This window comes from Leuresthes tenuis, unplaced genomic scaffold (genome assembly GCF_036924035.1).
Source record: "Leuresthes tenuis unplaced genomic scaffold, fLeuTen1.0.hap1 SCAF_21, whole genome shotgun sequence".
NCBI classification, from domain to species: Eukaryota; Metazoa; Chordata; class Actinopteri; order Atheriniformes; family Atherinopsidae; genus Leuresthes; species Leuresthes tenuis.
The window spans coordinates 27,981,721-28,001,778 of record NW_027325375.1 but is presented as its reverse complement, the minus strand read 5'-3'; the positions used below and the strand labels follow the sequence as shown (position 1 = coordinate 28,001,778).

The window sequence follows — 20,058 nt, the reverse complement described above, 5'->3', positions numbered from 1 at the left end:
CCCTCACTTATCACAATTAATCTGCCGATTGTACAATCGTCCAGAACGGTGTCGCTTATATCCTCTCTAAACTTTCGCCTTTCTTTGCCTCATCCAACCTTATAAAAACTGGGTTTGCAACAGCAATAATCCCATCATGAAACGTTGAAGGTAAACAGCCAATAAAAACAAAGCACACAGTAAACAGTTTAGCCAGTTTTAATAGTTTTAAACACTTGAGATTGGAAAAAAGTACAAAAGTGATCCTGAACGCCACAGTACGAAATCAGTCCAGTAATGTAGAGTGATAAGTGTGTTCCTTTAAAAAGCATCTTCTACAGACAAGTTAATTTCAACTGGCCTCACCATACACATACTGTACTCACTAAAACAGATACAAGCAATAGTTTAAATACAATGGCAGACCCCAGTAATACATTTACAGGTGATTCTTAAAAAACTAATTAAAAGGGGGAAAAAATATGTTTGACCACAATGCCACCCGGTATCTGGCAGTAAAATCATGCAATATTACAATCGTTCCACTAAAGAGAAACAGCAAAGCACTACAGCTGTCACACAGTGAGAAAGAGGGCAGCCAAGAGGCATCCGACAGCCGCTCAGAGTGCTCATTGGTTGTCTACTGAATTGTCACTGAGACTTCCCCACTGTTGAGCAGCAGCTCAGTGGTAACCCATCTGGCATTTGCATACATTGTAAAGTTGCACACCGTCTCTGTCGAGGAGAGCTCGTCTTTCACAATTGCATCCATTTAGAAAAATATAACTAATTGCTATTGGAGAAAACCCCAAAATTTGGGATATTCTTTGAGTATGTCGTGAGGAAATAAAAAAGCTAGGAAATACAGTTGAATAAATAAATGCATGACATCCATAAAAACCAAGTGGATACACTGAGTCACCAGAATGCTCCACATAAGCACACCATGCCTTTTGTTTTGGCCCGGCAGTGATAAAAACGAGGGCTCCATCCTCCGCTCCGTCAAAAGTCACACCCTACGACCTCGAGGGGAAAGCCACCATAAAATATCTAAAATATGTGACATTTAGAGATTTTTTTTTTATTTTATTCACTTTAACAACTTATTTCCATGTACGACATGGTCTCTGGTTTCACCAATTCAAAAGCAATCGATGTAGATGGCGATGAGGAAACACAGGAGGGAGACTTTCACAGTGTTACATAAACGAAGCCGCTCTGTGTCGTCACCCGTTGGTCGGCCCATTGTTAGGGCAACAACAGCGAACTTCCTGTCCGGTCAAACTTTTTTCCCTTTGAAAGGGCAGCCACTTGTTTCATCAACTCCCTGTTCTTCGACTGCGGAGACAAATGAATAAACGTTAAAAATCTGATATGAAGCTGGTGTTTTTTTAGCAGAACATTCATCCTAAATTCTGGTTGGGAATTGAATAGCAGCAAACGTAGCAGATGGTTTCAGGACAGCTTAAAATCAGTTCTGCTACTCATCACCAATCTCATGCTACAAGTGTTTTAAAAAACATCAAGACCATGTCAGCTCAGAGTCTTTATTAGAAGGCAGCTTCACAAAGTTTGACAGGAAATGGCTAAACTGAAACTCCCATCATATCCATAGAAACGGAGCGTAAACATATGCAAAAAATGGGTCCAAATTGTGTTAATATTGTGTAATCAGATACCGTGATAATGTTGCTTCTCATAGTTTAAATCAACATGCGGTCACATTTTTTAAAAATCTGACCTTCTTCATTGTAGAATTGAATATGATAATTAAACTAGAGATGATTTAATCATATAACTTATTACAAAAACACCAAACTGGCTGACACAACCTTCTCTTTATCTCACTTATCTCTAAATATAGAGCACCAGGTTACAGGGCAGAGCTCCTGAACACTAACTGCAGTTAAAATAACTTTATCTAACATAAAAAAAAGGCAGACATGATTAAAAAAAGATCACTATCAGCTCAAATAGTTGCGACCGGATATGATTATACATAAATATGCTAATTCAGCAGCAGTGAATCATTTCATGCTTTGGGAAGAACAACTGCCTTGTTGTACTGGCTGCTGCTACATGCTGCTACATGCTGGGATGTGAGTGGCTGTAGCATTACCACCTGTTGCTGTGTGCATGAAGCAAATTCGACAGAAAGAGAATACGATCTCAGCCACTAATCAGTCGGGCATGGCCAATTAAACTGAAAATCAGTCAAATAATTGGTGCCTTATATCGTCACATATTCATAGAACCTGCAAAGCCGAACATTTGGCTGTTAAATCTGACTCAGATTGTTTTATTTTTTTACTTAAAAAGAAGTGACGAAGCAAAAGTATCACAAAACTACCACAAACTATAGAAGTTTGATGTTAAAATCAACAATAAATGTTTATTTTTATGTAGCATGTATTCCTACCTGCTGTTGCTCCATAGACTCTTTATGTGACTTCTCCATTTGGTTCATCTTCACTCTCATATTTGATTCCTGGTACTGAAAGTCTGCTTTGAGCTCTGTGAGCTGGAGGGGGATTTCATCATTCAGTCAACACGTCAAATAAATGAGAGCAACCCACAGCGCTGGAGCTCAGAGTGCGATAACCTACCTTTCGGTCCTTCTCAAGAATGGTTTGATCCCTTTGCTGCAGAAGTCTCTTCAGAGACATCACTTCCTCCTTCAGCTGGCTGATGAGGATGAAGTTGTCCGTTCCACCAGAATCCATAGACTGAGTGATGGAACTGCTGATGGGATTAAATTTAAGGAAAAAAGTTAATACTGAGATGTTCATCACTGCTGCATATGCCAATATCAATGACTATTTATAACAGCCATCATACCTGTCCCCATTGGATGGCTTCAGCTCAAGTTTTGGTTTCTTCTTTGGAGTCTCCTTCTGGATTGAAGACGATTTATGGCTGCAAAGAAAATCAAGATGAAAGTGAACCACCCAGGCATAAAAATACTAAAAAAAAAAATAAACACCAAATACTCGGTCTGTTACGCAGTTCAAACGGAGTTGTACCTCTGCTTCCACAATCCCGGCTCCTGCTCAGGACTCAAGCTCCCACTCAGCCTGCGAAAGACGGCCAAATTTAGCAAACGGCATCCAATACACAAATCTTTTTACTACTAATATGTGCTTAAGTCAACACCGTGGAGATGGAACGATAAGGAAGCAAAATATCACAAAAGAGGACATACTTGTGGTGAGAACTGCTGTGTCTGTGATGGTGGTGGTGGTGGTGATGGTGGTGTGACCTGGAGTGATGGTCTTTCTCGTTCAGGGATGAGGAGTTGGAAGAACCGAAGCCCTTCCTCTGCTCTTTAGTCTTCTGCAGGACCCGGCGGTAGGACAGCGTACACAGCCAGCAGAGCAGCTTTCCATCCACCTGTTGTACACATGGGAGGCAGCAGCTCCTAAGACTTGCTGTAACACACTCGCTGCTCTCATACAGGTGGTGCGTCAGGCATTACCTTTCTCCTGCCCTCTTCCTTACGGTCAAAGGCGCATTGCTGTTTACACTGTTCGCAGGTCTGTGGAGGTCCATATTTCTTCTCTGAGTTAGTACAGCGCTGGCACTTTGTTCCGATGAAAGCTGCAATGATGTTACAGTACTGACAGGGTTTGGGCTGTAAAAACAGAACAAAAATGGAGGAAAAAAGGCTTAAAACACGTAATACTTCAAGCAAATAACTGGATGAATGTCCAGTTTGTGTTTCCATGAACAGAAACACAAACCCAACAGTGCATCTGAATCTGAGGTACAGGCCAAACTGTTCACTTAGCATTTGGTTATAATCCCACAATAAATCAAGCAGTAATCAGTGTTTAATTCAACTGGTTTTACATGGAAAACCTTCAAGAGAAATGATACTTACTGTTCCGAACTGCTTGACGTTCTGGGCACATTTCTTGCAGATCGTATTTGTTTTACTGCAGAAGAATAAAGAGTTTGCATCTCAATCAGATCCATTAAAAAGGAGGAAAAACAAAACAAATGAGCTTTCTTTATTTGCATTATTAAAAACACATCTCACCTCTCCTGCTGGAACTCAGATCTGCAGTATGTACACTTCACTATCGGGTGTGCTATGCGACACTCCTGTGGCACCAAAACAAAGAAATGTTAGTGTTTTTCCCTCTTCTTCGGGTAAAACAGAAATCATGACTATTACAAGAGACATGTCAGAGACTGCAGCAGCTTAAGAGCGTGCATCTTTAGCATCGTGGCTACAACACAGAGGGACTATTTGTTGTTGGCAAAGTCTGCCCTCCATTGTACACGTTTTAGTTTTTTAAAGTCATACCTGCACCATAACAGAGCAGTAAGCACATCATATCCACTGGAGGGAAACTAACTTAAGATGGCATTCCAGACCTTTGACCATTACGGGTATTTTAACATTCAGTGATGGACCTTATATTTCAAATGTCCTGTTAGAAAATAAGTCCTGTAATAACTGTAAGGGTGACGCATCTCCTCGGTGCTTTGAGGATATTTAAATAAAGTGCGAATCACACACAAGTCTAAACAAGTTTTGTTTGAGGAGCAGTCTGCTTCCAAACGCCACACTTTTAGGAGCTCTTCAGGAGCAACACGTTGAACAGCGTCAGTCAGCAACAGTAAACACTGTTTTGCCCCATTATGCAGCATCTAAGGGTGTGGCAACTCTTAATAAACTGCACGATGGCAAGGAATGATCATAACAGGGTTACGTTAATACGGCTGTGTTCCAACTTGTTACATAATCTGAGCCTAGCTAACCTGCTGCTTGTCGTAATGCCATCTCTCTACGGCTGCAATAACACTCGCAAACATCCACACTCATTAAACTCGTGACTGTTTGCGTCTTGATCACGGTCACCCTCAGTCTCACACACTCCCCCACCTTGCAGAGCTGCTGGCCCTGCGACAGCTCCTCGAACGGGTACCGCTGGTTACACTTCGTACAGGCGTACAGAGCCGACGTTGCCATTCTCGCCCAACTGAAGCCACCGAGCTACAGGAAGATAGCAGAGTCCAGCTGCAAACTGAACGGATTAACCGAGCGATTTCCTTTGACGTCGCCCGCTAAACTGAGAGCTAAGAGCACACACCGTGCTGGCATCCAGCGTTAGCCAACGTTAGCTTGATCGGCTACGTAGCGCAGAGGAACACAGAAATAGCTTTAGCTGGAGGGAGCAAGCGAAGAACAATAAACTCCAAATATCTGCGATCTTTCACCGCGTCGTCAAAACAACTCTGACTTGATATCAGTCGTTAGTTATGTCGCCGCATAGAATCGTCTTTCATAACAATCTGCCTGTTAAGGTTAAGTTTCCGCTGTTGTCGCCAAGAAAGGTATTTTCCTTCTCTCTTTTTGTATCAACGCCGTGGTCGTCATTTAGCCGGAAGTTGCCGAGAGTTCCCGAAGAAGACGGGAAACCTATCGCGATACAACATCCGTCCGCGGGATTCACATTTTGAAACGAGCAGAGCCAATCACACGCCTGGACAAATTCAACACGTTTCTGCATCACTTACAGTCACATTACTAACTAGTTTGATTACAGCAATTATCTAATTCCTGGACTTCCTTGATTTTTGCACATGTAAGAATTTCTTTAAAATAAATTGGCTCAAACAGTTTTTCAGAAATATCGACCTGGAATTTTATACCAAATGACCTGGTGAAAACAAGTGGTCTAAATTGTGTTTTTCTGTTTTGTTGATAAAATCTCTGTGGAATGGTCACAAACAGATGCCCCTATCCTGCTACTGGCTTTAAAAATTCAACTTCTCCCCCCATAGATGAGTATATTTAGAACAGAGACATATAAACACAAATCTATATATTTGAACAGCTGGTTTGTCCAAAGCATTAAATCTTTACTTTCTCACTCAGAATGCATTAATATGTATGGTTTTCCTGCCTAAGTTTTTGATGCACTCCCCTCTGATGTCTTAACACTTTTTTAGAAACACTGTTGTTACTGAATTTGTTCCATTACCGCTGGATCTTACTTCTGTTGAACAGATTTATGAACAGATTTCTGTTCCTTTTAGAAAGAACAGCAACAACCGTAACACACAGACTTTGTTCCTAAAGGATTTGATTTGTTTTCCCTCCGTCATCACCTGCTGGGATAATCAGTACCCAGTCCTGGAAGTAAAAACATCTACTAACTTCTACAAGAAAGTGAAGGAAATCTCTTTTTCAGAATTCCTATTTTCAGGATATTGATGTAAAATGCTCCAAAGAAGATGATTGTTATTTATTATGGTCCTCTCCTAGATCGTCTCTATTTTGGCAAGATTTTTTACCAGCTTTGTTTCTTCTAATCTCTCTTTATCTTATGACAAAATACTGTTTTTTTTTCCACATAACCAGCTACTAGGGCACGTCTATTTTATTTAATTAACTTAATTATTTTTATTGGCTAAATATCATATTCACAAGTGCAAATTCTCCGATTCTAAACCCTCTTTTCTGTGTTTTGTGAATGAAACCAAACAGTGCTTAAAAAATTAATTAAAACGTGAAACCTTTGCTCTTTATTCAACATTTTATAACTTGGTCTTCATACGATTCCTGTTGCAGCCCCCTGGCATTTGGTGCTCTGTTCTTTGTGTTTGTGCCCGGTGAACACGTGTATTTGTCAAGTCATTAATGTTTAACCGTCTCCATTTTCTTTTAATTATGAAAAGTTTGAAACGCAGGCATCATAGTCAGGGAAATGACCCTACAGTCAGGAGCTCTGAGAGATTGAATGTAGAGCTTACTGTGTCCAGCTGGATCTAAGGTCTGAAATGTGTGTCTGATATCAAACTGAATTCCAGAAAAGGTTTTTAGTGGGCTTCCTTTTGTTGTCCGGACTTTATCCAGTACGAAGGTGTCTTATTAAACACATTTCAAGTGGAGAAACTTTTGTATTTGCAGGGTTTTGTGTTCCTTATTTGATATGAAGTAAAATACACCCCAGGTCCCTAAGCTGTATGTTCAAAAGATCTAGGTTTAGAGTCGTATGTCGTCATTTTGAATAGTTATTAAAAGAGAAACGGGACAGAATTATGACCAATAACCAATCTTTAACTTGAAACACGGCAAATTAACATGTTGGCAATAGGAAAGAAAACAGAAAATTGAGCCTGGGAGTTAAAACTCTGGATGCAGGCTGCAAAGTTCCTGTAACTTTCGGAGAATGTCCCCCAGCACCAGAGAACAACCATGGTTCATAAACCTCTTTCTTTAGGTTGTTTATTTTAGCACCTACATCCGAGCTGGAGCTTTCCGCACATGATGGGAAGAATCCGTGATGTAGCAATAAGGTAACTGGTCTAAATAGTCGATTGGTTGAACACACAAAGAACCAGAACCAGCCTTGTCTGAATGTCTCCTGCATAAACAACAGTTCAACAGTTAACCTCTAAAAACTGAAGTAGAAGACTGACCCACCGTCTGTAGTCGATGGAGGAAATCCGTGACTTTGGTCCATTACATCAGTGTTCCCGTCTGCGGTGCAAATGCAAATAAAGAAAACGCCCTCGTCTTGTGGTCCAAATGCATCTTTTACTCGATGGACACTGCAGATCTGCAACTTCTGATCTCAAACCGGAAACATTCACTCGGTACCTTGAGTAAGGTTCTCAGACCCAAATAAAACACACATTAAGTCAAAAAAAGTTTAATTTAAATAATTTCCTTTAAATCATTTTCAGCTTTTTTTAAAAAAAAAAAGTTTTTCTGTTGAGAGAATTGTAGAAATGCTGACAAGCGTTGGATGTGTGGACATAAAATACAGAATTCAAATGAATTCTTTCTACTTCTAAAGTATGTCAACTAAACACTGGAGCTTTAATATCAGAAGTGGGAAGTCCTCAGACTTTGCTAATTTACCCGTCAAGAGCCTGGAAACATAAATACACTCCAATTGCTGGCCTCATTTCACGCAGCAGCTTCTTTAAATCCGATTCCTTTACGAAAGGACGAGCCCTTAAGTTTTGATGTGAAAAAGCAAACCTTGAATCAAGAGAAATTGACACGATTTAACTGTAGATCAGTGCTTAGAATATAAAAGATTTATCAGCTGTTTTGTAGCGTTTCTGTCTTCATTTAACTTTGTTCCTGGCCTCAACTTTCACATGAAGCTCCTCCCTTGTTGATCTCCTCAGTCAAATCTTTTTGTTAGCCCTCAGAATTAACTGCTAATTAATAACCAAAACATCAGCTTTGCTCGATCTCAGATGCAAGAAACTGATGGACAAATGCGAGCAAACTCACAACAAACATTAACAAAAGACTGACCAAATAGTGTTGGTTACTTTTATTAAATAGATGAAATGCAGTTCTTTACAGTTTTTTTACATTTGACATTGTTGATGTGTTTTAAATCACTTTCCAAATTCAACTCTTGAAGTAAGGGAGCACATGCAGTCTGACTTTAATGGTGTGGACATGTATCAGCTACATTTTAAGGGAGAGTCATTTAATGTCAGTGTGAGTGGATGCATGATTTGAACACAGAAGCTTTGGGAACAATGAGTCTGTTGATGGCTACAGGAAAGCTACAGTCTGTTAGATCAGAATGAAAACGGCAATTTTTAGTTTATTTTTCTAAACTTATAATGAAAGGCACCGTTTGTTTTCACAGCAAGGTCATAAAAACAGTTAATGATAATTAATGCTAGTGCCACATGGTGGGGGTCAGGTCTAAACACTTTGATGTGTGTCCACACAAATGGAAGCCATGCTGACTCACTGAGGCCCATGTTTCATGCAAGTATGAACATGTGTAGTGGAAAGGCTGAAGAGCAGCAGCGTATTTATAGTGGAATGTTACAAACTACTCCTCTGTTAGTCTCTTAGTTGCTCAGAAAAGGCACACATATTCATTAAAATGAAAGATAAATCATTTGCGTTGTTACGTATTCTTCTGCCTCGAAAACAAATAAAAGCTGTAGAAAGAAAGCTCAGTAAATGACTATCGTTGCATATTTGTTTTCCAGCTTATTAGTATTGCATTCAGGACATGAAAAACAATGTTGGAAAGTTATAAATACAAATCTGGACTAGAAGATAATAAATAATGTTAGTTACTTAGAAAAATTAACTCCTCGATGAAAGGAATGTCATACATGACACATTGTGTATTCAGAAAATAAAATAGATATTTGGTCACAACAGTCTAAAAGGATCGACTTGCGAAGACAATCCCAACTTCTCCTAATGCAAACTAACTGTTTCTCATCATCAGAAGGAGCACAGCCCTTTAGCTGAAGGCTGAAATCAGTCGCTAACCCCTCCCAAACCAATTAGTTGGTTTCATTTCCAGTCTGCTTGAGCTTTAGGAGCACTATTTATCTTTACACTTTATCAGCTGTAGTGCTTTTAAATGAAAATCAAGGAGCGAAGTGAGTGTTCCTGTGAAGCATATAAGGCATGAACATTTAACCCGAGTAATATTTACTGTACTTGATAAAAACACTGATTGTAGGTCAACAGGCTACAGAGCCTTCACTATTCTGGTCACACGCCCTCTCACCACAGAGGAGGAGAGCATTATGGCTGTTGTCCAGTGCTCTGACACACACACTTGTGGCGTAAGCAGACTCTACATGACTTGTGAGAAATCCTAACACAATACTTTATTCATCCAGACTTTTGGTGGTAGTGTAACGATGCTGAGTGTTACCTAAGGAGGCCGTTTAGCACACAGGGCCTTCACGGCTCCTGGTGGGGTCCTAATTTCTAATATTGTGTGGCAGCATCTCACAGGTAGAACTCTGCTGCTGCGATGCTCACGATCGTCAGGCTGCGTCACACAAAGGTCTGCACTGGAGTGATGGAGCGTGTTGGAGAGCCCGCTCTCTCAGAGGAAGAAGACGCCGAGCGATTCGTCACCTCCCGCTGTAACTCGTCCACTCTTTTCTGGAGCTCAGCGCGCTTCGCCAACAGCTCCTTGTAGCGCTGGTGAATAGGTTCCTTGCAGGGGACAGAAAAGCGTTAACGTGTCGAGCTCAGCATACGAGACGTAATCTAGAAGCCGGTTCTGTGACATACCTGAGGTCTCATACGAGGGTTCCAGCGGATGTAGTAGCCAACCCAAAGCTCCAGGTGGCGTAAGCTAACAACTGGGAACAGCACTTGGTTGGAGTAGTTCACATATAAAGGATTGGTAAACTCCTCCAGCTGGCTGTTGATATAGGACCACAGCGACACCGTCCTCTTCGGAATCTCCTGTATAACGATTCAAACATATTTGTAGCACTTCTCTTGCATGTTCCTTTGCTTTGTTTTCAGATCCTGCACGTCTGTTTTATCAATCCCAGAATTTATCAAGAGAAACAAAACGCTCTTACTTCCTTCATTCTCTGCTGTTCACTGTTACACAGGAACGTCCCAAACAGGCAGCTGTACAGGTGATCCAGGATGGTTACCAGGAAATATTCGTTAAACTCAAAAGCCGCAGGAAACTTTAACGAGAATTAAAAGAAAAAAAAAGATATTATTCTTCAACGGTGTTTTTTAAATGACGTTTCAGTACCTTATAGTAGTTATAGTAGTTAGAGTTACCTGGCGGGTCAACTGCCAGACGCAGTCAATGAACTGGATGAAAACAGGCGAGCGGTCTGCATCTGTGTGGTTTTTGTCGCCATGACCGATACGCTGACAGAATCAGAGGAAGGACATCAGGTCATTAATGCAACCAGAGCCAGAGAAATCCTCCTGACTTCGTACAAGGATTTCCAAAATGACTTTTTACCAGCTGGAAGCGATGACCGAAACTCAGCCACTCTTTCTCGAGCAGCACTTCGAAGCCGCGAACGGTGCGGTAGTAACCGTCCAGCATCAGCATGGACAAGGAGGTGAGCTGGGCTGTGCGGTCCCAGCCGTCGCTACAGTGCACCACCACCGACGTTTTCCCAGACTCCACTTTGTCTGCGATCCTCAGAGCTCCGGCCAGGATCAACTACAAACACACCGGCAGATATGACTGAAACAGTTGTGGCTCATCTTCATCGGTCTTATGCGTAATATGCTCACCTTGATGTGCTCCAGCCAGTGAGTGGACTCCAGATTGGAAAGCCAGTGGGAGTCCTCGATATTGGGGTAGACCACATCCTTCAGCTTGCGGAGCGACTCCCTCATCACATGGATGTTGTGGATATCCAAGAATACAAGCTCAGCGTTTTGATATGCATCCTCACTTTCAAATCCACCTCCTTTCATCTGTGAAGAACAAGGACATGGAGGTTACTAAGGTCAGCTCAGATCAGATCAGATCAGATCAGATCAGATCAGATCAGATCAGATCAGATCAGATCAGATCAGATCAGATCAGATCAGATCAGATCAGATCAGATCAGCTCAGCTCAGTTCAGTTCAGTTCAGCTCAGATCAGATCAGATCAGATCAGATCAGCTCAGCTCAGCTCAGCTCAGTTCAGATCAGATCAGCTCAGCTCAGTTCAGATCAGATCAGATCAGATCAGTTCAGACCAGATCAGCACAGATCAGATCAGTTCAGACCAGATCAGCACAGATCAGATCAGCTCAGCTCAGCTCAGCTCAGATCAGATCAGCACAGACCAGATCAGCACAGATCAGATCAGATCAGATCAGATCAGATCAGCTCAGATCAGTTCAGACCAGATCAGTTCAGACCAGATCAGTTCAGCACAGATCAGATCAGATCAGATCAGATCAGATCAGATCAGATTTGTAAGTAAGACTAAAATAGAATTTGACCTTGTTAGCGGCGGCGTTGACGCTGGGTCTGGCATCAAAAATGAAAAGTTTATGGGACTGAGCATTGGCATCCATGATGGCCTGGAGATACTTCTCGTCCTCTTTGCTGCGCTTCCCATTCACCCCAACCATTGGCTGACTGCAGCGTGTCACTGTGGCCTGGCTTTCTGGATGGATCCACGATAACACCTGCACACAGAGTGCAAAAGAACATGAGCACAGCCCGCTGCATAAGACAGGATGCATGCATGGAAAATCAGAAACAGTCACTGACAGGTATCCTCCCCTTCGCCCGGAAGGCAGCCACTCTCTTCAGCTCTTCGTCTGGTATGTTGACAGGTGCCGCCAGAGTTGATGGGTAGGTGTCACACAGCTCAAAGTGATCATTCACTTTTGTTATCCTCCAGCTTTCATTGGGTATACCCTTGATCCACACACACACACACAATAAAAATGAGAAAAACACACCAACAACTGCTGTAATTAGCTTCCTTTAACAGTGAGACTGAGGCGCCTTGGAGTACCTGTCTTTTGTACTCTGAGACAGCATCATACACTTTCCATCCGTTTTCAGGAAACACTTGCCCGTATTCAAAGGCAAAGATTTGCTGTGGAGAGCGGAGGAGAAATGAATCGGCTGGAAATCGGAGCAGGAAAACATTGACACAGTAACAGTGTTTCTGAGAGGCACCAACCAGCCCGTTGGAAACAGGAAACGCGAATTTCATCAGCACTTCGAAGATCGACTTCCTGAGTGTGTCCTCCAGATGTTTGTGTGCAAATCGTAGATTACGCATATCCTGGAGGGAGCCAGAGCAGCAGATTATGCTCAAATCCAGGCACTAACCGCAGTAAAAACCATTTCATAGCAGTATAACGACACTGACACTGAAAGGATTCATTAAAAACAGTGTTGTTTCTGCAGCTCTGTGTCTTAGCTGCTGTTATTCTAGATTATTTCCACAGACTCATTCACCTTGCAAACGACACCATAGGACACATCACCGCGGTTTGAAGCGCTTCCAATCTTCTCTACACGACTCACCACCCCGAGAGGCAAATCCAGCACAAATGACTGCTCCTAGAAACCCACGACAAATTAATTCCTTATAATACGAAGCCTTTTCTTTTCTTTTCTTTTTTTTTTTAATATTCACCACACCTACCCTGTCCATGGACCTGAAGAAAAGTCTGTAGTTGGTGACCATCACTTTTCCCCTCAGCGCTCCAGTGAAAGGACAGAAGTAGGTGACATCTTGTGCTACAGAACAAGAATTACTCTTATTTCAGTAACGGCTGGTATTAATAAGAAGATCTATCTGGTTTTAACGCATCCAAACTGCTTTGATCACAGCTGTGACTGAAGCAAAGGAGAATAAAATACCTGCGTCTTGAACAGTCTCATTTGGAAGTAACTGTGGCTCTTCTTTGTCTGAATCTCTGAACACCTTCTGGAAACATCAGAAACAATTTCACACTTAAAGGCGGAGCCGTCACTTGACCTCAAGCATGACTCAGACATATGAGCACAATTACATACCTTGGCAGCGGCTTTGGGCTTGACCTGAGGGACGCATAAATGAATAGAGTCACGCTTCAGTTATCAGACATGATTTCAAGGAGGATGCAAAATATCAGTGAACAGCATGCAGGCTACAGACCCTGAGCTCTGGAGAAAACTCTGCAGAGGTTGACACGGAGTCGGAGGACAGAGCAGACGGCGGTTTGGCCTGGGCTGAGCGGTCCGAGCGAGAAGTGGAAGTACTGGTGAGAGATAATATGACAAAGATGGAGGATAAAAACATGACTTTACTGCCAGTCAGGAAACTAAATGATGGTGTTTGCTATTACTCAGCATCTACCACTAAAGGGAGACAGACTGGAGCTGCTATGATGCTGCTGCTGCACGAAATGATCTATTAGCCAGCAATCAAAGATAACAGGCACTGCGTTACAGTCTCACTCCAAGAGGAACAATCACTTCAGCTTCTGGGAAAATGTGATGAATATTTTGTTTCGATTCGGCCAACATTTATTTTCCTTCTCTGCCTGAATTCATTCACTTTGAGATGAGGAGTTCAGAGGATTTCCTGGTTTTCCTGTGGTACATCTAATGTGCACTGCCACCCACAACTGTGATCCAGTTTGCTGATATATTGGTCATTTTGTAACCTTGAAGTGAGACACTTCATGGTTACCAAATAAGCCAACATTTTCATGCATGCCACAGAGGATGAGTGGATGTTAAGCAGAAGCACATGCACTCATTTTTCCTTCAACTATTCAACACTGTATATTATCTGTCACCTTTCAGGAATCCGGCAACTTTTTAATTGATACTTGTGTTACTTTACACTTAAAGTGTCCATCCAACTGGTTGATTAAAATGAGCAGAATGATAGAGACAAGGGCCACGCGAACAACATTATTACACTCATTTGTGAGAGGTAACACTGGGATATGACTGGTTAACCTCGGTTATAATGCCCAAATAAGTAACTGGGAGGTGGTTCAAATATTCCAACTATCTTAAATAGCGATATGTTGTGGAGGATTTAGCTACCTGGACAATGAATCAACACTTGGCTGACGGGAGGAGGAAGGCTTCGAGCCCAGACTGTCGATGCTCCCGCTCTTCTCCATGTTCTCCTGGTTCAAGTACTTCGATATTTAGAGTGAATCCCGAGTATGAGACTGATGAGTCCGTGTTTCCACTAAAGGTTTCCTTCAAAGCTACAGTCCGAGAACGGCAAAAACCCACAAACAAAAGGAAGCTGCCATCTTTTCCCAGAAGCCTCCAAATCCTGTCACAAGAAGGCTGTTATCAAAGATGGCGCCCCCTGCTGGTCGTATGCGGTGTTCACTTTCATGTTGCCTTCAGAGCATTTTGTATCTTTGGAAATCCCAGTTGTTTCAAACTTTTCCCAAACTGCGGCCTGCTACAGACACGGAAAATGCACCAAACTACGATTGACAGTGTATATATATACAAAAAAAAGCACAATTCTTTGAATATCATCCCCCAATTTCACTGTACGACACCTACGTATAGTGACAATAAAGGAATGGTTTATCTTATCTTTATCTTATAATCTCAGCTACACAGTGTTCCAGTTCCAAGAGTGTTATTAACAATCAAACAGATTACTCAAGAAGTTTTAAAGGATTTTCTTGAAGAGGAGACCTTTGCCACAAAATTTGACAAAAGCACATTATTACAATTTCATTAATGAAAAGGATGTTTTACATTAAAACTTTTATATATTTGTTTTATGTGATAAAACCATTCTGAGAGTTCATAAAAGTCTGCATTTACAGTGCTGTGAATTTACGAGCTTCTGTCTTGAACGACAGCATCCTAGTGTATAGAGATGCAAAACTTGCTTGAAACACTGTTCAGGCCAACCTCTTGGCTAAGGGTCACCGTTTGGTTCATGTTCTCGAGACAAATCGGCCACATCTCCAATATCTCCTGACTTTCTCACATCTGGAAATCAGCTCCTTAGACTTTCCCTTCGTAATGTGCGTTGCTGAGTCTGACGAGCGCTTTCTACGACTGCATGCAGAGGCAACCAGCTGCCACAAGTCATGATTACCGCGTTTAACAGTTTTACAAAATATGTAGGAACCGCTTATTCATCGAAGTGGTTTTATTTACATTTATATAAACCCTTTGTTGATTTCAGAAAACCCAAAATATACTAAAAATGACATCATAACATCCATTTGAGAACTGAACCTGTGAGCCAAGCCACTGTTTATTGAAACAAAACAAACCACAGAAAGAAATGCTGAGTCACATTTTTTTAAAAATTGCATCTTACTTTCCACAAGCTTTACTTAAAGGTTGCAAGTCGCCAACTCATTTATATACAGCAATTTACCTGTTGACCGTACAACTTCAAGTGAATTTGAATTATCTGTACGATGCCATTTATCGTTCTTAGGACAAAGGGAGAAGACCAAAGTCATTAAATGTAAAAAAAAAAAATAAGGAGAGCACAGCGAGTCTTTCATTTGACATATTTCTCCATAAATTTCTTGTGGAACTCCGAACGCAGCGTATCATTGACGAAGCGTTTCTCCTTCCGTGCCTCGTCTACTCCTTTTGCACAATTTTTGAACACAACATCATCGTCCCACCTAAAAAGAGTATCAACATATTAACTGGAGATGATTGGTGGCACAACACTTATCATGCATTTACAGAACCGGTTGTTTGGACACACTGGTACAAATATGCCTCTTTGTGTGTGAGATACCTTCTCTTGACCCTGAATGTAGTCTGACTCGGGGGCTGCGGCGGTTGTCCGGCCAAATTAATCAACGGATTGCCACTCAGGATATTTTCCATCCGAATCCTCTCCTCCTCAGCCTTCTGCTCTCGCTCCTAAAATAAGATAAAAAAAGAAACGTAAACATAAAGAGGGAACATTTGACATGATTTATGTCATGCTGCTGAGGTTACTGTCAGTTCCATCACGTGTGAGTGAAATCTTTACTTTGCGCTCCTGTTCTTCAGCCCGTTCTTTCTTGATCTTCTCAAGTTCAGCCAGGAGAGCTGCAGTGTCGTCATCATCACTGTCTTCCTCGGAGTCCTCGTCCTCATCATCCTGGGAAGAAAAAGGCCTAATTAGCAACAATGCCCAACGAGAGTCTACCGAGGCTTTGAGTGCGAGACTTACATCAGTGAGAGGGTCATCAGCATCCAGGTTGGCTGCGGGAATCTGATCCAGTCTGGGTCTCTTTGAGGAAGAAGACGACGATGATGATGATGTGGTGTGTTCTGGAAAGTTAAGATCGATACAATTCAGCTCACAGGTGTAAACCTGAGTGTGTTTGCCAGAAATGCAACTAATGCCAGTTTTTCATAAACAGCGAGTCTAATGACCTCTTGGTCCCCGCTCTCTGGTCTTCTCACGTGCAACGACACGTTCCCTCTCCTCCAGCTCCCTGCGAAAGTCACGGGCACGCACCTCCTCGGGGGCATCCTGGGTAGGCTGCCTGAGGATTGGAGAGAATTTTCAGGAAAAGCATTTCTCTCAAGTGTGATTCCACATGCAGAATATGCTGAAGTAGCATTTCAGAAATGGTCGTTCTAGCAAACCAACCAACGTTTCCCTCTGTGCTTCAGTCATATGAAAGACCACAATATAGCAAAAGCATTTCAATTATTCATTTGACAAAAACAGAGCTAATATTCTTTCATGGGAAAATTATGAAGACATTTGACCTCAGTAGCTAGTTTTAGTTATACAAAGCACCTTAAAATTACTTTGATAACTTTAATGGAAGCAAACAAAGCTAAAAATTTTAATCAATCACAGCGAACTGTCCCTGAGGCGACTCCAAACCATCACTATGCTCCATTCACTCTTACTGCGACCAAACAAATCTATATTTGATCAATTTGTGCTGTTCATCAGATTACAAATGACTCAGCCTTTAGTTAAGGTTTAGACCCATCATGATGTCGACTAAAAAGTCAAACGCTGTGAAGAAGTTCAGAACCACACTGCTGTTGTGTTGAGATAATGACATTTTGGTTTGGCTCTGGTACTTTACTGGATATGAAATATGCACAAATGTCTTTCCTGATAAGAAATAGTATGCTCTCTTTATAATGACCGAGTTAAAACATCATGTTTTATTTTACACTTATATCAGATCATCTATGTTTATGCATTTGGAAGAGGCTTTTATCTAAAGTGACTTACAGGTAGGCAGATAGGGTAAGGGGGTCTTGCCTAAGGACCCCAAATGGAGGTAGTACTGGCAGATTAGATTTCTCAGTCTGCCAGCCAAGATTATATCCTATCATCAGTTGTTTTATCAGCCAAGAGACCAAGTCGTAGCTTCAGTAAGACATTTAGTTTAGTCTCTCATTCCATCCAGAGGTTCTGATTGCTGTGGCACAGCGTGGAACCTCAATAATATATATGTACTCTAATAATGTTGTGGACTGAGGTGTCATAAATTAGGAGGGTGGTTACTTTTTAATCTTCTTTCCCATGTATGAAAAATATTGATTTGGCACCATTCTGTAAATTTTATGTCATGGTTTGACAACGGTATCATTCGCGCCACACATTTCCATGAGGTGGAATCTTTTTCTCAACAGTACACGGATTAAAACCGCAAACAGCTCAATTTATGTTTGATCTGCTCACCTGTATTTGATCTTCGTGTGACCTGGAAGATCTCGACTGGAATACTGCTTGGAGAGGGCACTCAGATCACCTTCTCCTTTCCCCCTCCCTCCTCTTGCTGGCTCAAATGTTGGTCTTGCAGCTGTAGTCATCTTTGATGGCCCTGGTGTAGAAAGACGTAGAAAATTTAATAATAAACCATTCAAATGCTTAGAGATATTATCAAAATTATTAATAAACGTTTAAGATTATCATTAGAATATAAAACACAACCATTTTATTGGTAATACGTTTTTGGGACGCATACACCATCTATTAGATAGCAACTGCTGTTAATTTGTTATCAAGTTACAAGTTAACCTGCTAGCTCTCATTAGCTGTCAGGCTAACTTGTGGCTAACAAGCTACAACCATATAATTGAGACGCTGTTTGGCTTCTTGGGTTAACTGAGTGGCAACGGAAATGAACAACTAATGTGTAAAAAAATAGCATCACTAAATGTTATATAAACTTGAAATAAACTGCATTTTACAAGTAAGTACAAAAGGTATAACACTTACGACGCCGCTACCACACGACAAAGGGAAAACTCAGTACAACAAGGTACGTCACTTCCGGAACAAAGCTATAAGATGCGTTCACAAACAACAGGAGAAATGACCGATGACATACATGAAACACACATGATTAAGCATACGGGTTACTCCCGGTGCATAAAAGTGTTGCTTTGACATAAAAACATATGGTAATGGTTAATGGTATAAAATAAAAAGTCATAATTAAATATAATGAGGTAAGTTGCACAAAAAAGTAATAGGTTAAATGTAACCTTTTTTTTTAAAATATGTCTTAAGGTTAGTCTTGAAAGCAGTTTCAGCCTTAAATGTTAGGATCAGCATTTTTTAGCATGTGTCCTTAATTACAGCATTGCACTTTTTTGTTGCTGAGTACATTTCTAGAGCTTTCCTTTAATCATTCTGCACAGTGTGTTTAAAATGGGTCTCCTGCCATGGAGTGGAATATACAGTACTTTGGTTCTACAGTACATCACTTCAGTGTATTCTGTATAACAGGATCTTAGCAGGGAATGTGGTATAAAGAATGTGGATGCCTTGAAAATCATTTATCATTTTTTTACATCATCGCTGCTCTAATTACTAGTTGTGTAAGACTATAGTTAGGTCACACTTCTACGAAATATGCAAGTTATGCAGATGTAGTACACACAAAATCTCGGTTTGATTCTGGGGCACAAAAAATTCAATTATTTTTAGTCAATATATTTGAGACAACAGTAGAAGAGTATCAGAAGATGGGGTCTCACAGTATTAACTTGTCAAGACTAGTTTTCACAAGTAAAATCTATTCTGGCGCAAATAGCTGAAGTGCCTAACTAACTGTCATTTTTCCAAAGGTACATTTTTCTCTCAGTCAGATGAACACCAGAAGACACTTACAGACAAAGCCTCAGCATAAGTTACAAAGATTGTCATAGTTTACAATATGAAGATAAAAGCTGATCAAAGAGACGCAGACACAGTGTGCACAGTTTCTTAATGTCGTCTACTGAAGGGTCATATGTGAAACACCCCCCCTTTTTTAATGACACAAACACACAGCCCAGTTCAAGATGTACCCTCTTCGTACTCAACACATGAACATGAGATGTCAATGCTGCTCTGTAGGAATGTAGGAATACAAGGATTTTTTCTGAAGATGTTGGCTGAGGTTCAAAGAACACAATAGAGGAGGCTCTGTTGGATTCCAGGCGACACTTAAATATTTGTTCCAAAAGTTTGCATGCTTGTGTCACGTCAAGTTAAATAGGTATTTTCCTTATCAGTTTGAAGCATCTCTTCATTGGAATTATATACTTAAAGTATTAACTTATATCCCCTTTCTTGTATCAATCCAAGCAGATAACGTGTGTTTAATCATCCAGCTTCTGAGATCTGATCTCTAATACTTTTCATTAGGATGTAAAGTAACAGCAGAGATGGTTGGTATGTGTGAGTCAGTTTGCCAGAACAAACACGTTTCGCTTGAGTGCTTTTAACTAAAGATGATGTTCAAAGAATAATGAAAAGGCAGTAGATTAAATTCAGGTACTTCCAGGTCAGGCTCATCTTGATTCCTGAGATCCTTTCAGATGAACGGCATGATTGTCATGAAAGTTTTTCGTTTAGTGAAAACAGCACT

General features: G+C 41.1%; 3 protein-coding genes across 5 annotated transcripts; all 3 read right to left on the bottom strand.

Moving 5' to 3' along the window:
* Nucleotides 1-183: 183 nt before the first annotated feature.
* fam76b (family with sequence similarity 76 member B) lies at nt 184-5,376 on the bottom strand. Of its 2 annotated transcripts, none has more exons than XM_072374701.1 (10): nt 4,871-5,376; nt 4,019-4,083; nt 3,860-3,914; nt 3,455-3,610; nt 3,182-3,369; nt 3,003-3,053; nt 2,818-2,895; nt 2,586-2,718; nt 2,399-2,500; nt 184-1,317 (listed from the first exon to the last, which is right to left on the bottom strand). In XM_072374701.1, exons 1-10 carry the CDS (start codon nt 4,955-4,957, stop codon nt 1,228-1,230), a joined length of 1,005 nt encoding a protein of 334 aa, XP_072230802.1. In that variant the 5' UTR covers nt 4,958-5,376; the 3' UTR covers nt 184-1,227. The 2 variants fall into 2 exon arrangements, with proteins under 2 accessions (XP_072230802.1, XP_072230801.1); XM_072374700.1 differs by having other exon boundaries at nt 2,586-2,721; nt 4,871-5,375.
* Nucleotides 5,377-8,262: 2,886 nt separating this feature from the next.
* Nucleotides 8,263-14,505, bottom strand: mtmr2 (myotubularin related protein 2). 2 transcript variants are annotated; one of them, XM_072375102.1, is made up of 16 exons: nt 14,273-14,505; nt 13,371-13,473; nt 13,250-13,273; nt 13,094-13,160; nt 12,876-12,970; nt 12,686-12,790; nt 12,405-12,509; nt 12,234-12,317; nt 11,984-12,133; nt 11,710-11,898; nt 11,006-11,191; nt 10,725-10,931; nt 10,535-10,627; nt 10,321-10,434; nt 10,022-10,198; nt 8,263-9,943 (listed from the first exon to the last, which is right to left on the bottom strand). In XM_072375102.1, exons 1-16 carry the CDS (start codon nt 14,350-14,352, stop codon nt 9,779-9,781), a joined length of 1,944 nt encoding a protein of 647 aa, XP_072231203.1. In that variant the 5' UTR covers nt 14,353-14,505; the 3' UTR covers nt 8,263-9,778. The 2 variants fall into 2 exon arrangements, with proteins under 2 accessions (XP_072231203.1, XP_072231204.1); XM_072375103.1 differs by having other exon boundaries at nt 13,094-13,157.
* Nucleotides 14,506-15,434: 929 nt separating this feature from the next.
* Nucleotides 15,435-18,479, bottom strand: cwc15 (CWC15 spliceosome associated protein homolog). The gene is made up of 7 exons (XM_072375316.1): nt 18,420-18,479; nt 17,880-18,021; nt 16,601-16,713; nt 16,395-16,495; nt 16,212-16,322; nt 15,972-16,099; nt 15,435-15,852 (listed from the first exon to the last, which is right to left on the bottom strand). The coding sequence occupies exons 2-7, from the start codon at nt 18,008-18,010 to the stop codon at nt 15,723-15,725; spliced, it is 714 nt and encodes a 237-aa protein (XP_072231417.1). The 5' UTR covers nt 18,011-18,021; nt 18,420-18,479; the 3' UTR covers nt 15,435-15,722.
* Between the last annotated feature and the right edge of the window lie 1,579 nt (nt 18,480-20,058).

Bases quoted from the DNA above. Each gene is read 5' to 3' on its own strand.
- cwc15 (XM_072375316.1), bottom strand. From the start codon at position 18,010: ATGACTACAGCTGCAAGACCAACATTTGAGCCAGCAAGAGGAGGGAGG. The intron at 16,714-17,879 runs GTGAGCAGATCA...TCCAATCCTCAG, and splicing joins CACACGAAGATCAAATACAG to GCAGCCTACCCAGGATGCCC. The intron at 15,853-15,971 runs GTATCTCACACA...TACTCTTTTTAG, and splicing joins ACATTCAGGGTCAAGAGAAG to GTGGGACGATGATGTTGTGT.
- mtmr2 (XM_072375102.1), bottom strand. From the start codon at position 14,352: ATGGAGAAGAGCGGGAGCATCGACAGTCTGGGCTCGAAGCCTTCCTCC. The intron at 13,474-14,272 runs GTAGCTAAATCC...ATCTCTCACCAG, and splicing joins AGTGTTGATTCATTGTCCAG to TACTTCCACTTCTCGCTCGG. The intron at 12,134-12,233 runs GTACTCCAAGGC...GTGTGGATCAAG, and splicing joins TCTCAGAGTACAAAAGACAG to GGTATACCCAATGAAAGCTG.
- fam76b (XM_072374700.1), bottom strand. From the start codon at position 4,957: ATGGCAACGTCGGCTCTGTACGCCTGTACGAAGTGTAACCAGCGGTAC. The intron at 4,084-4,870 runs GTGGGGGAGTGT...TTGGTGCCACAG, and splicing joins AGGGCCAGCAGCTCTGCAAG to GAGTGTCGCATAGCACACCC. The intron at 3,611-3,859 runs GTAAGTATCATT...CTGTTTTTACAG, and splicing joins ACGTCAAGCAGTTCGGAACA to CCCAAACCCTGTCAGTACTG.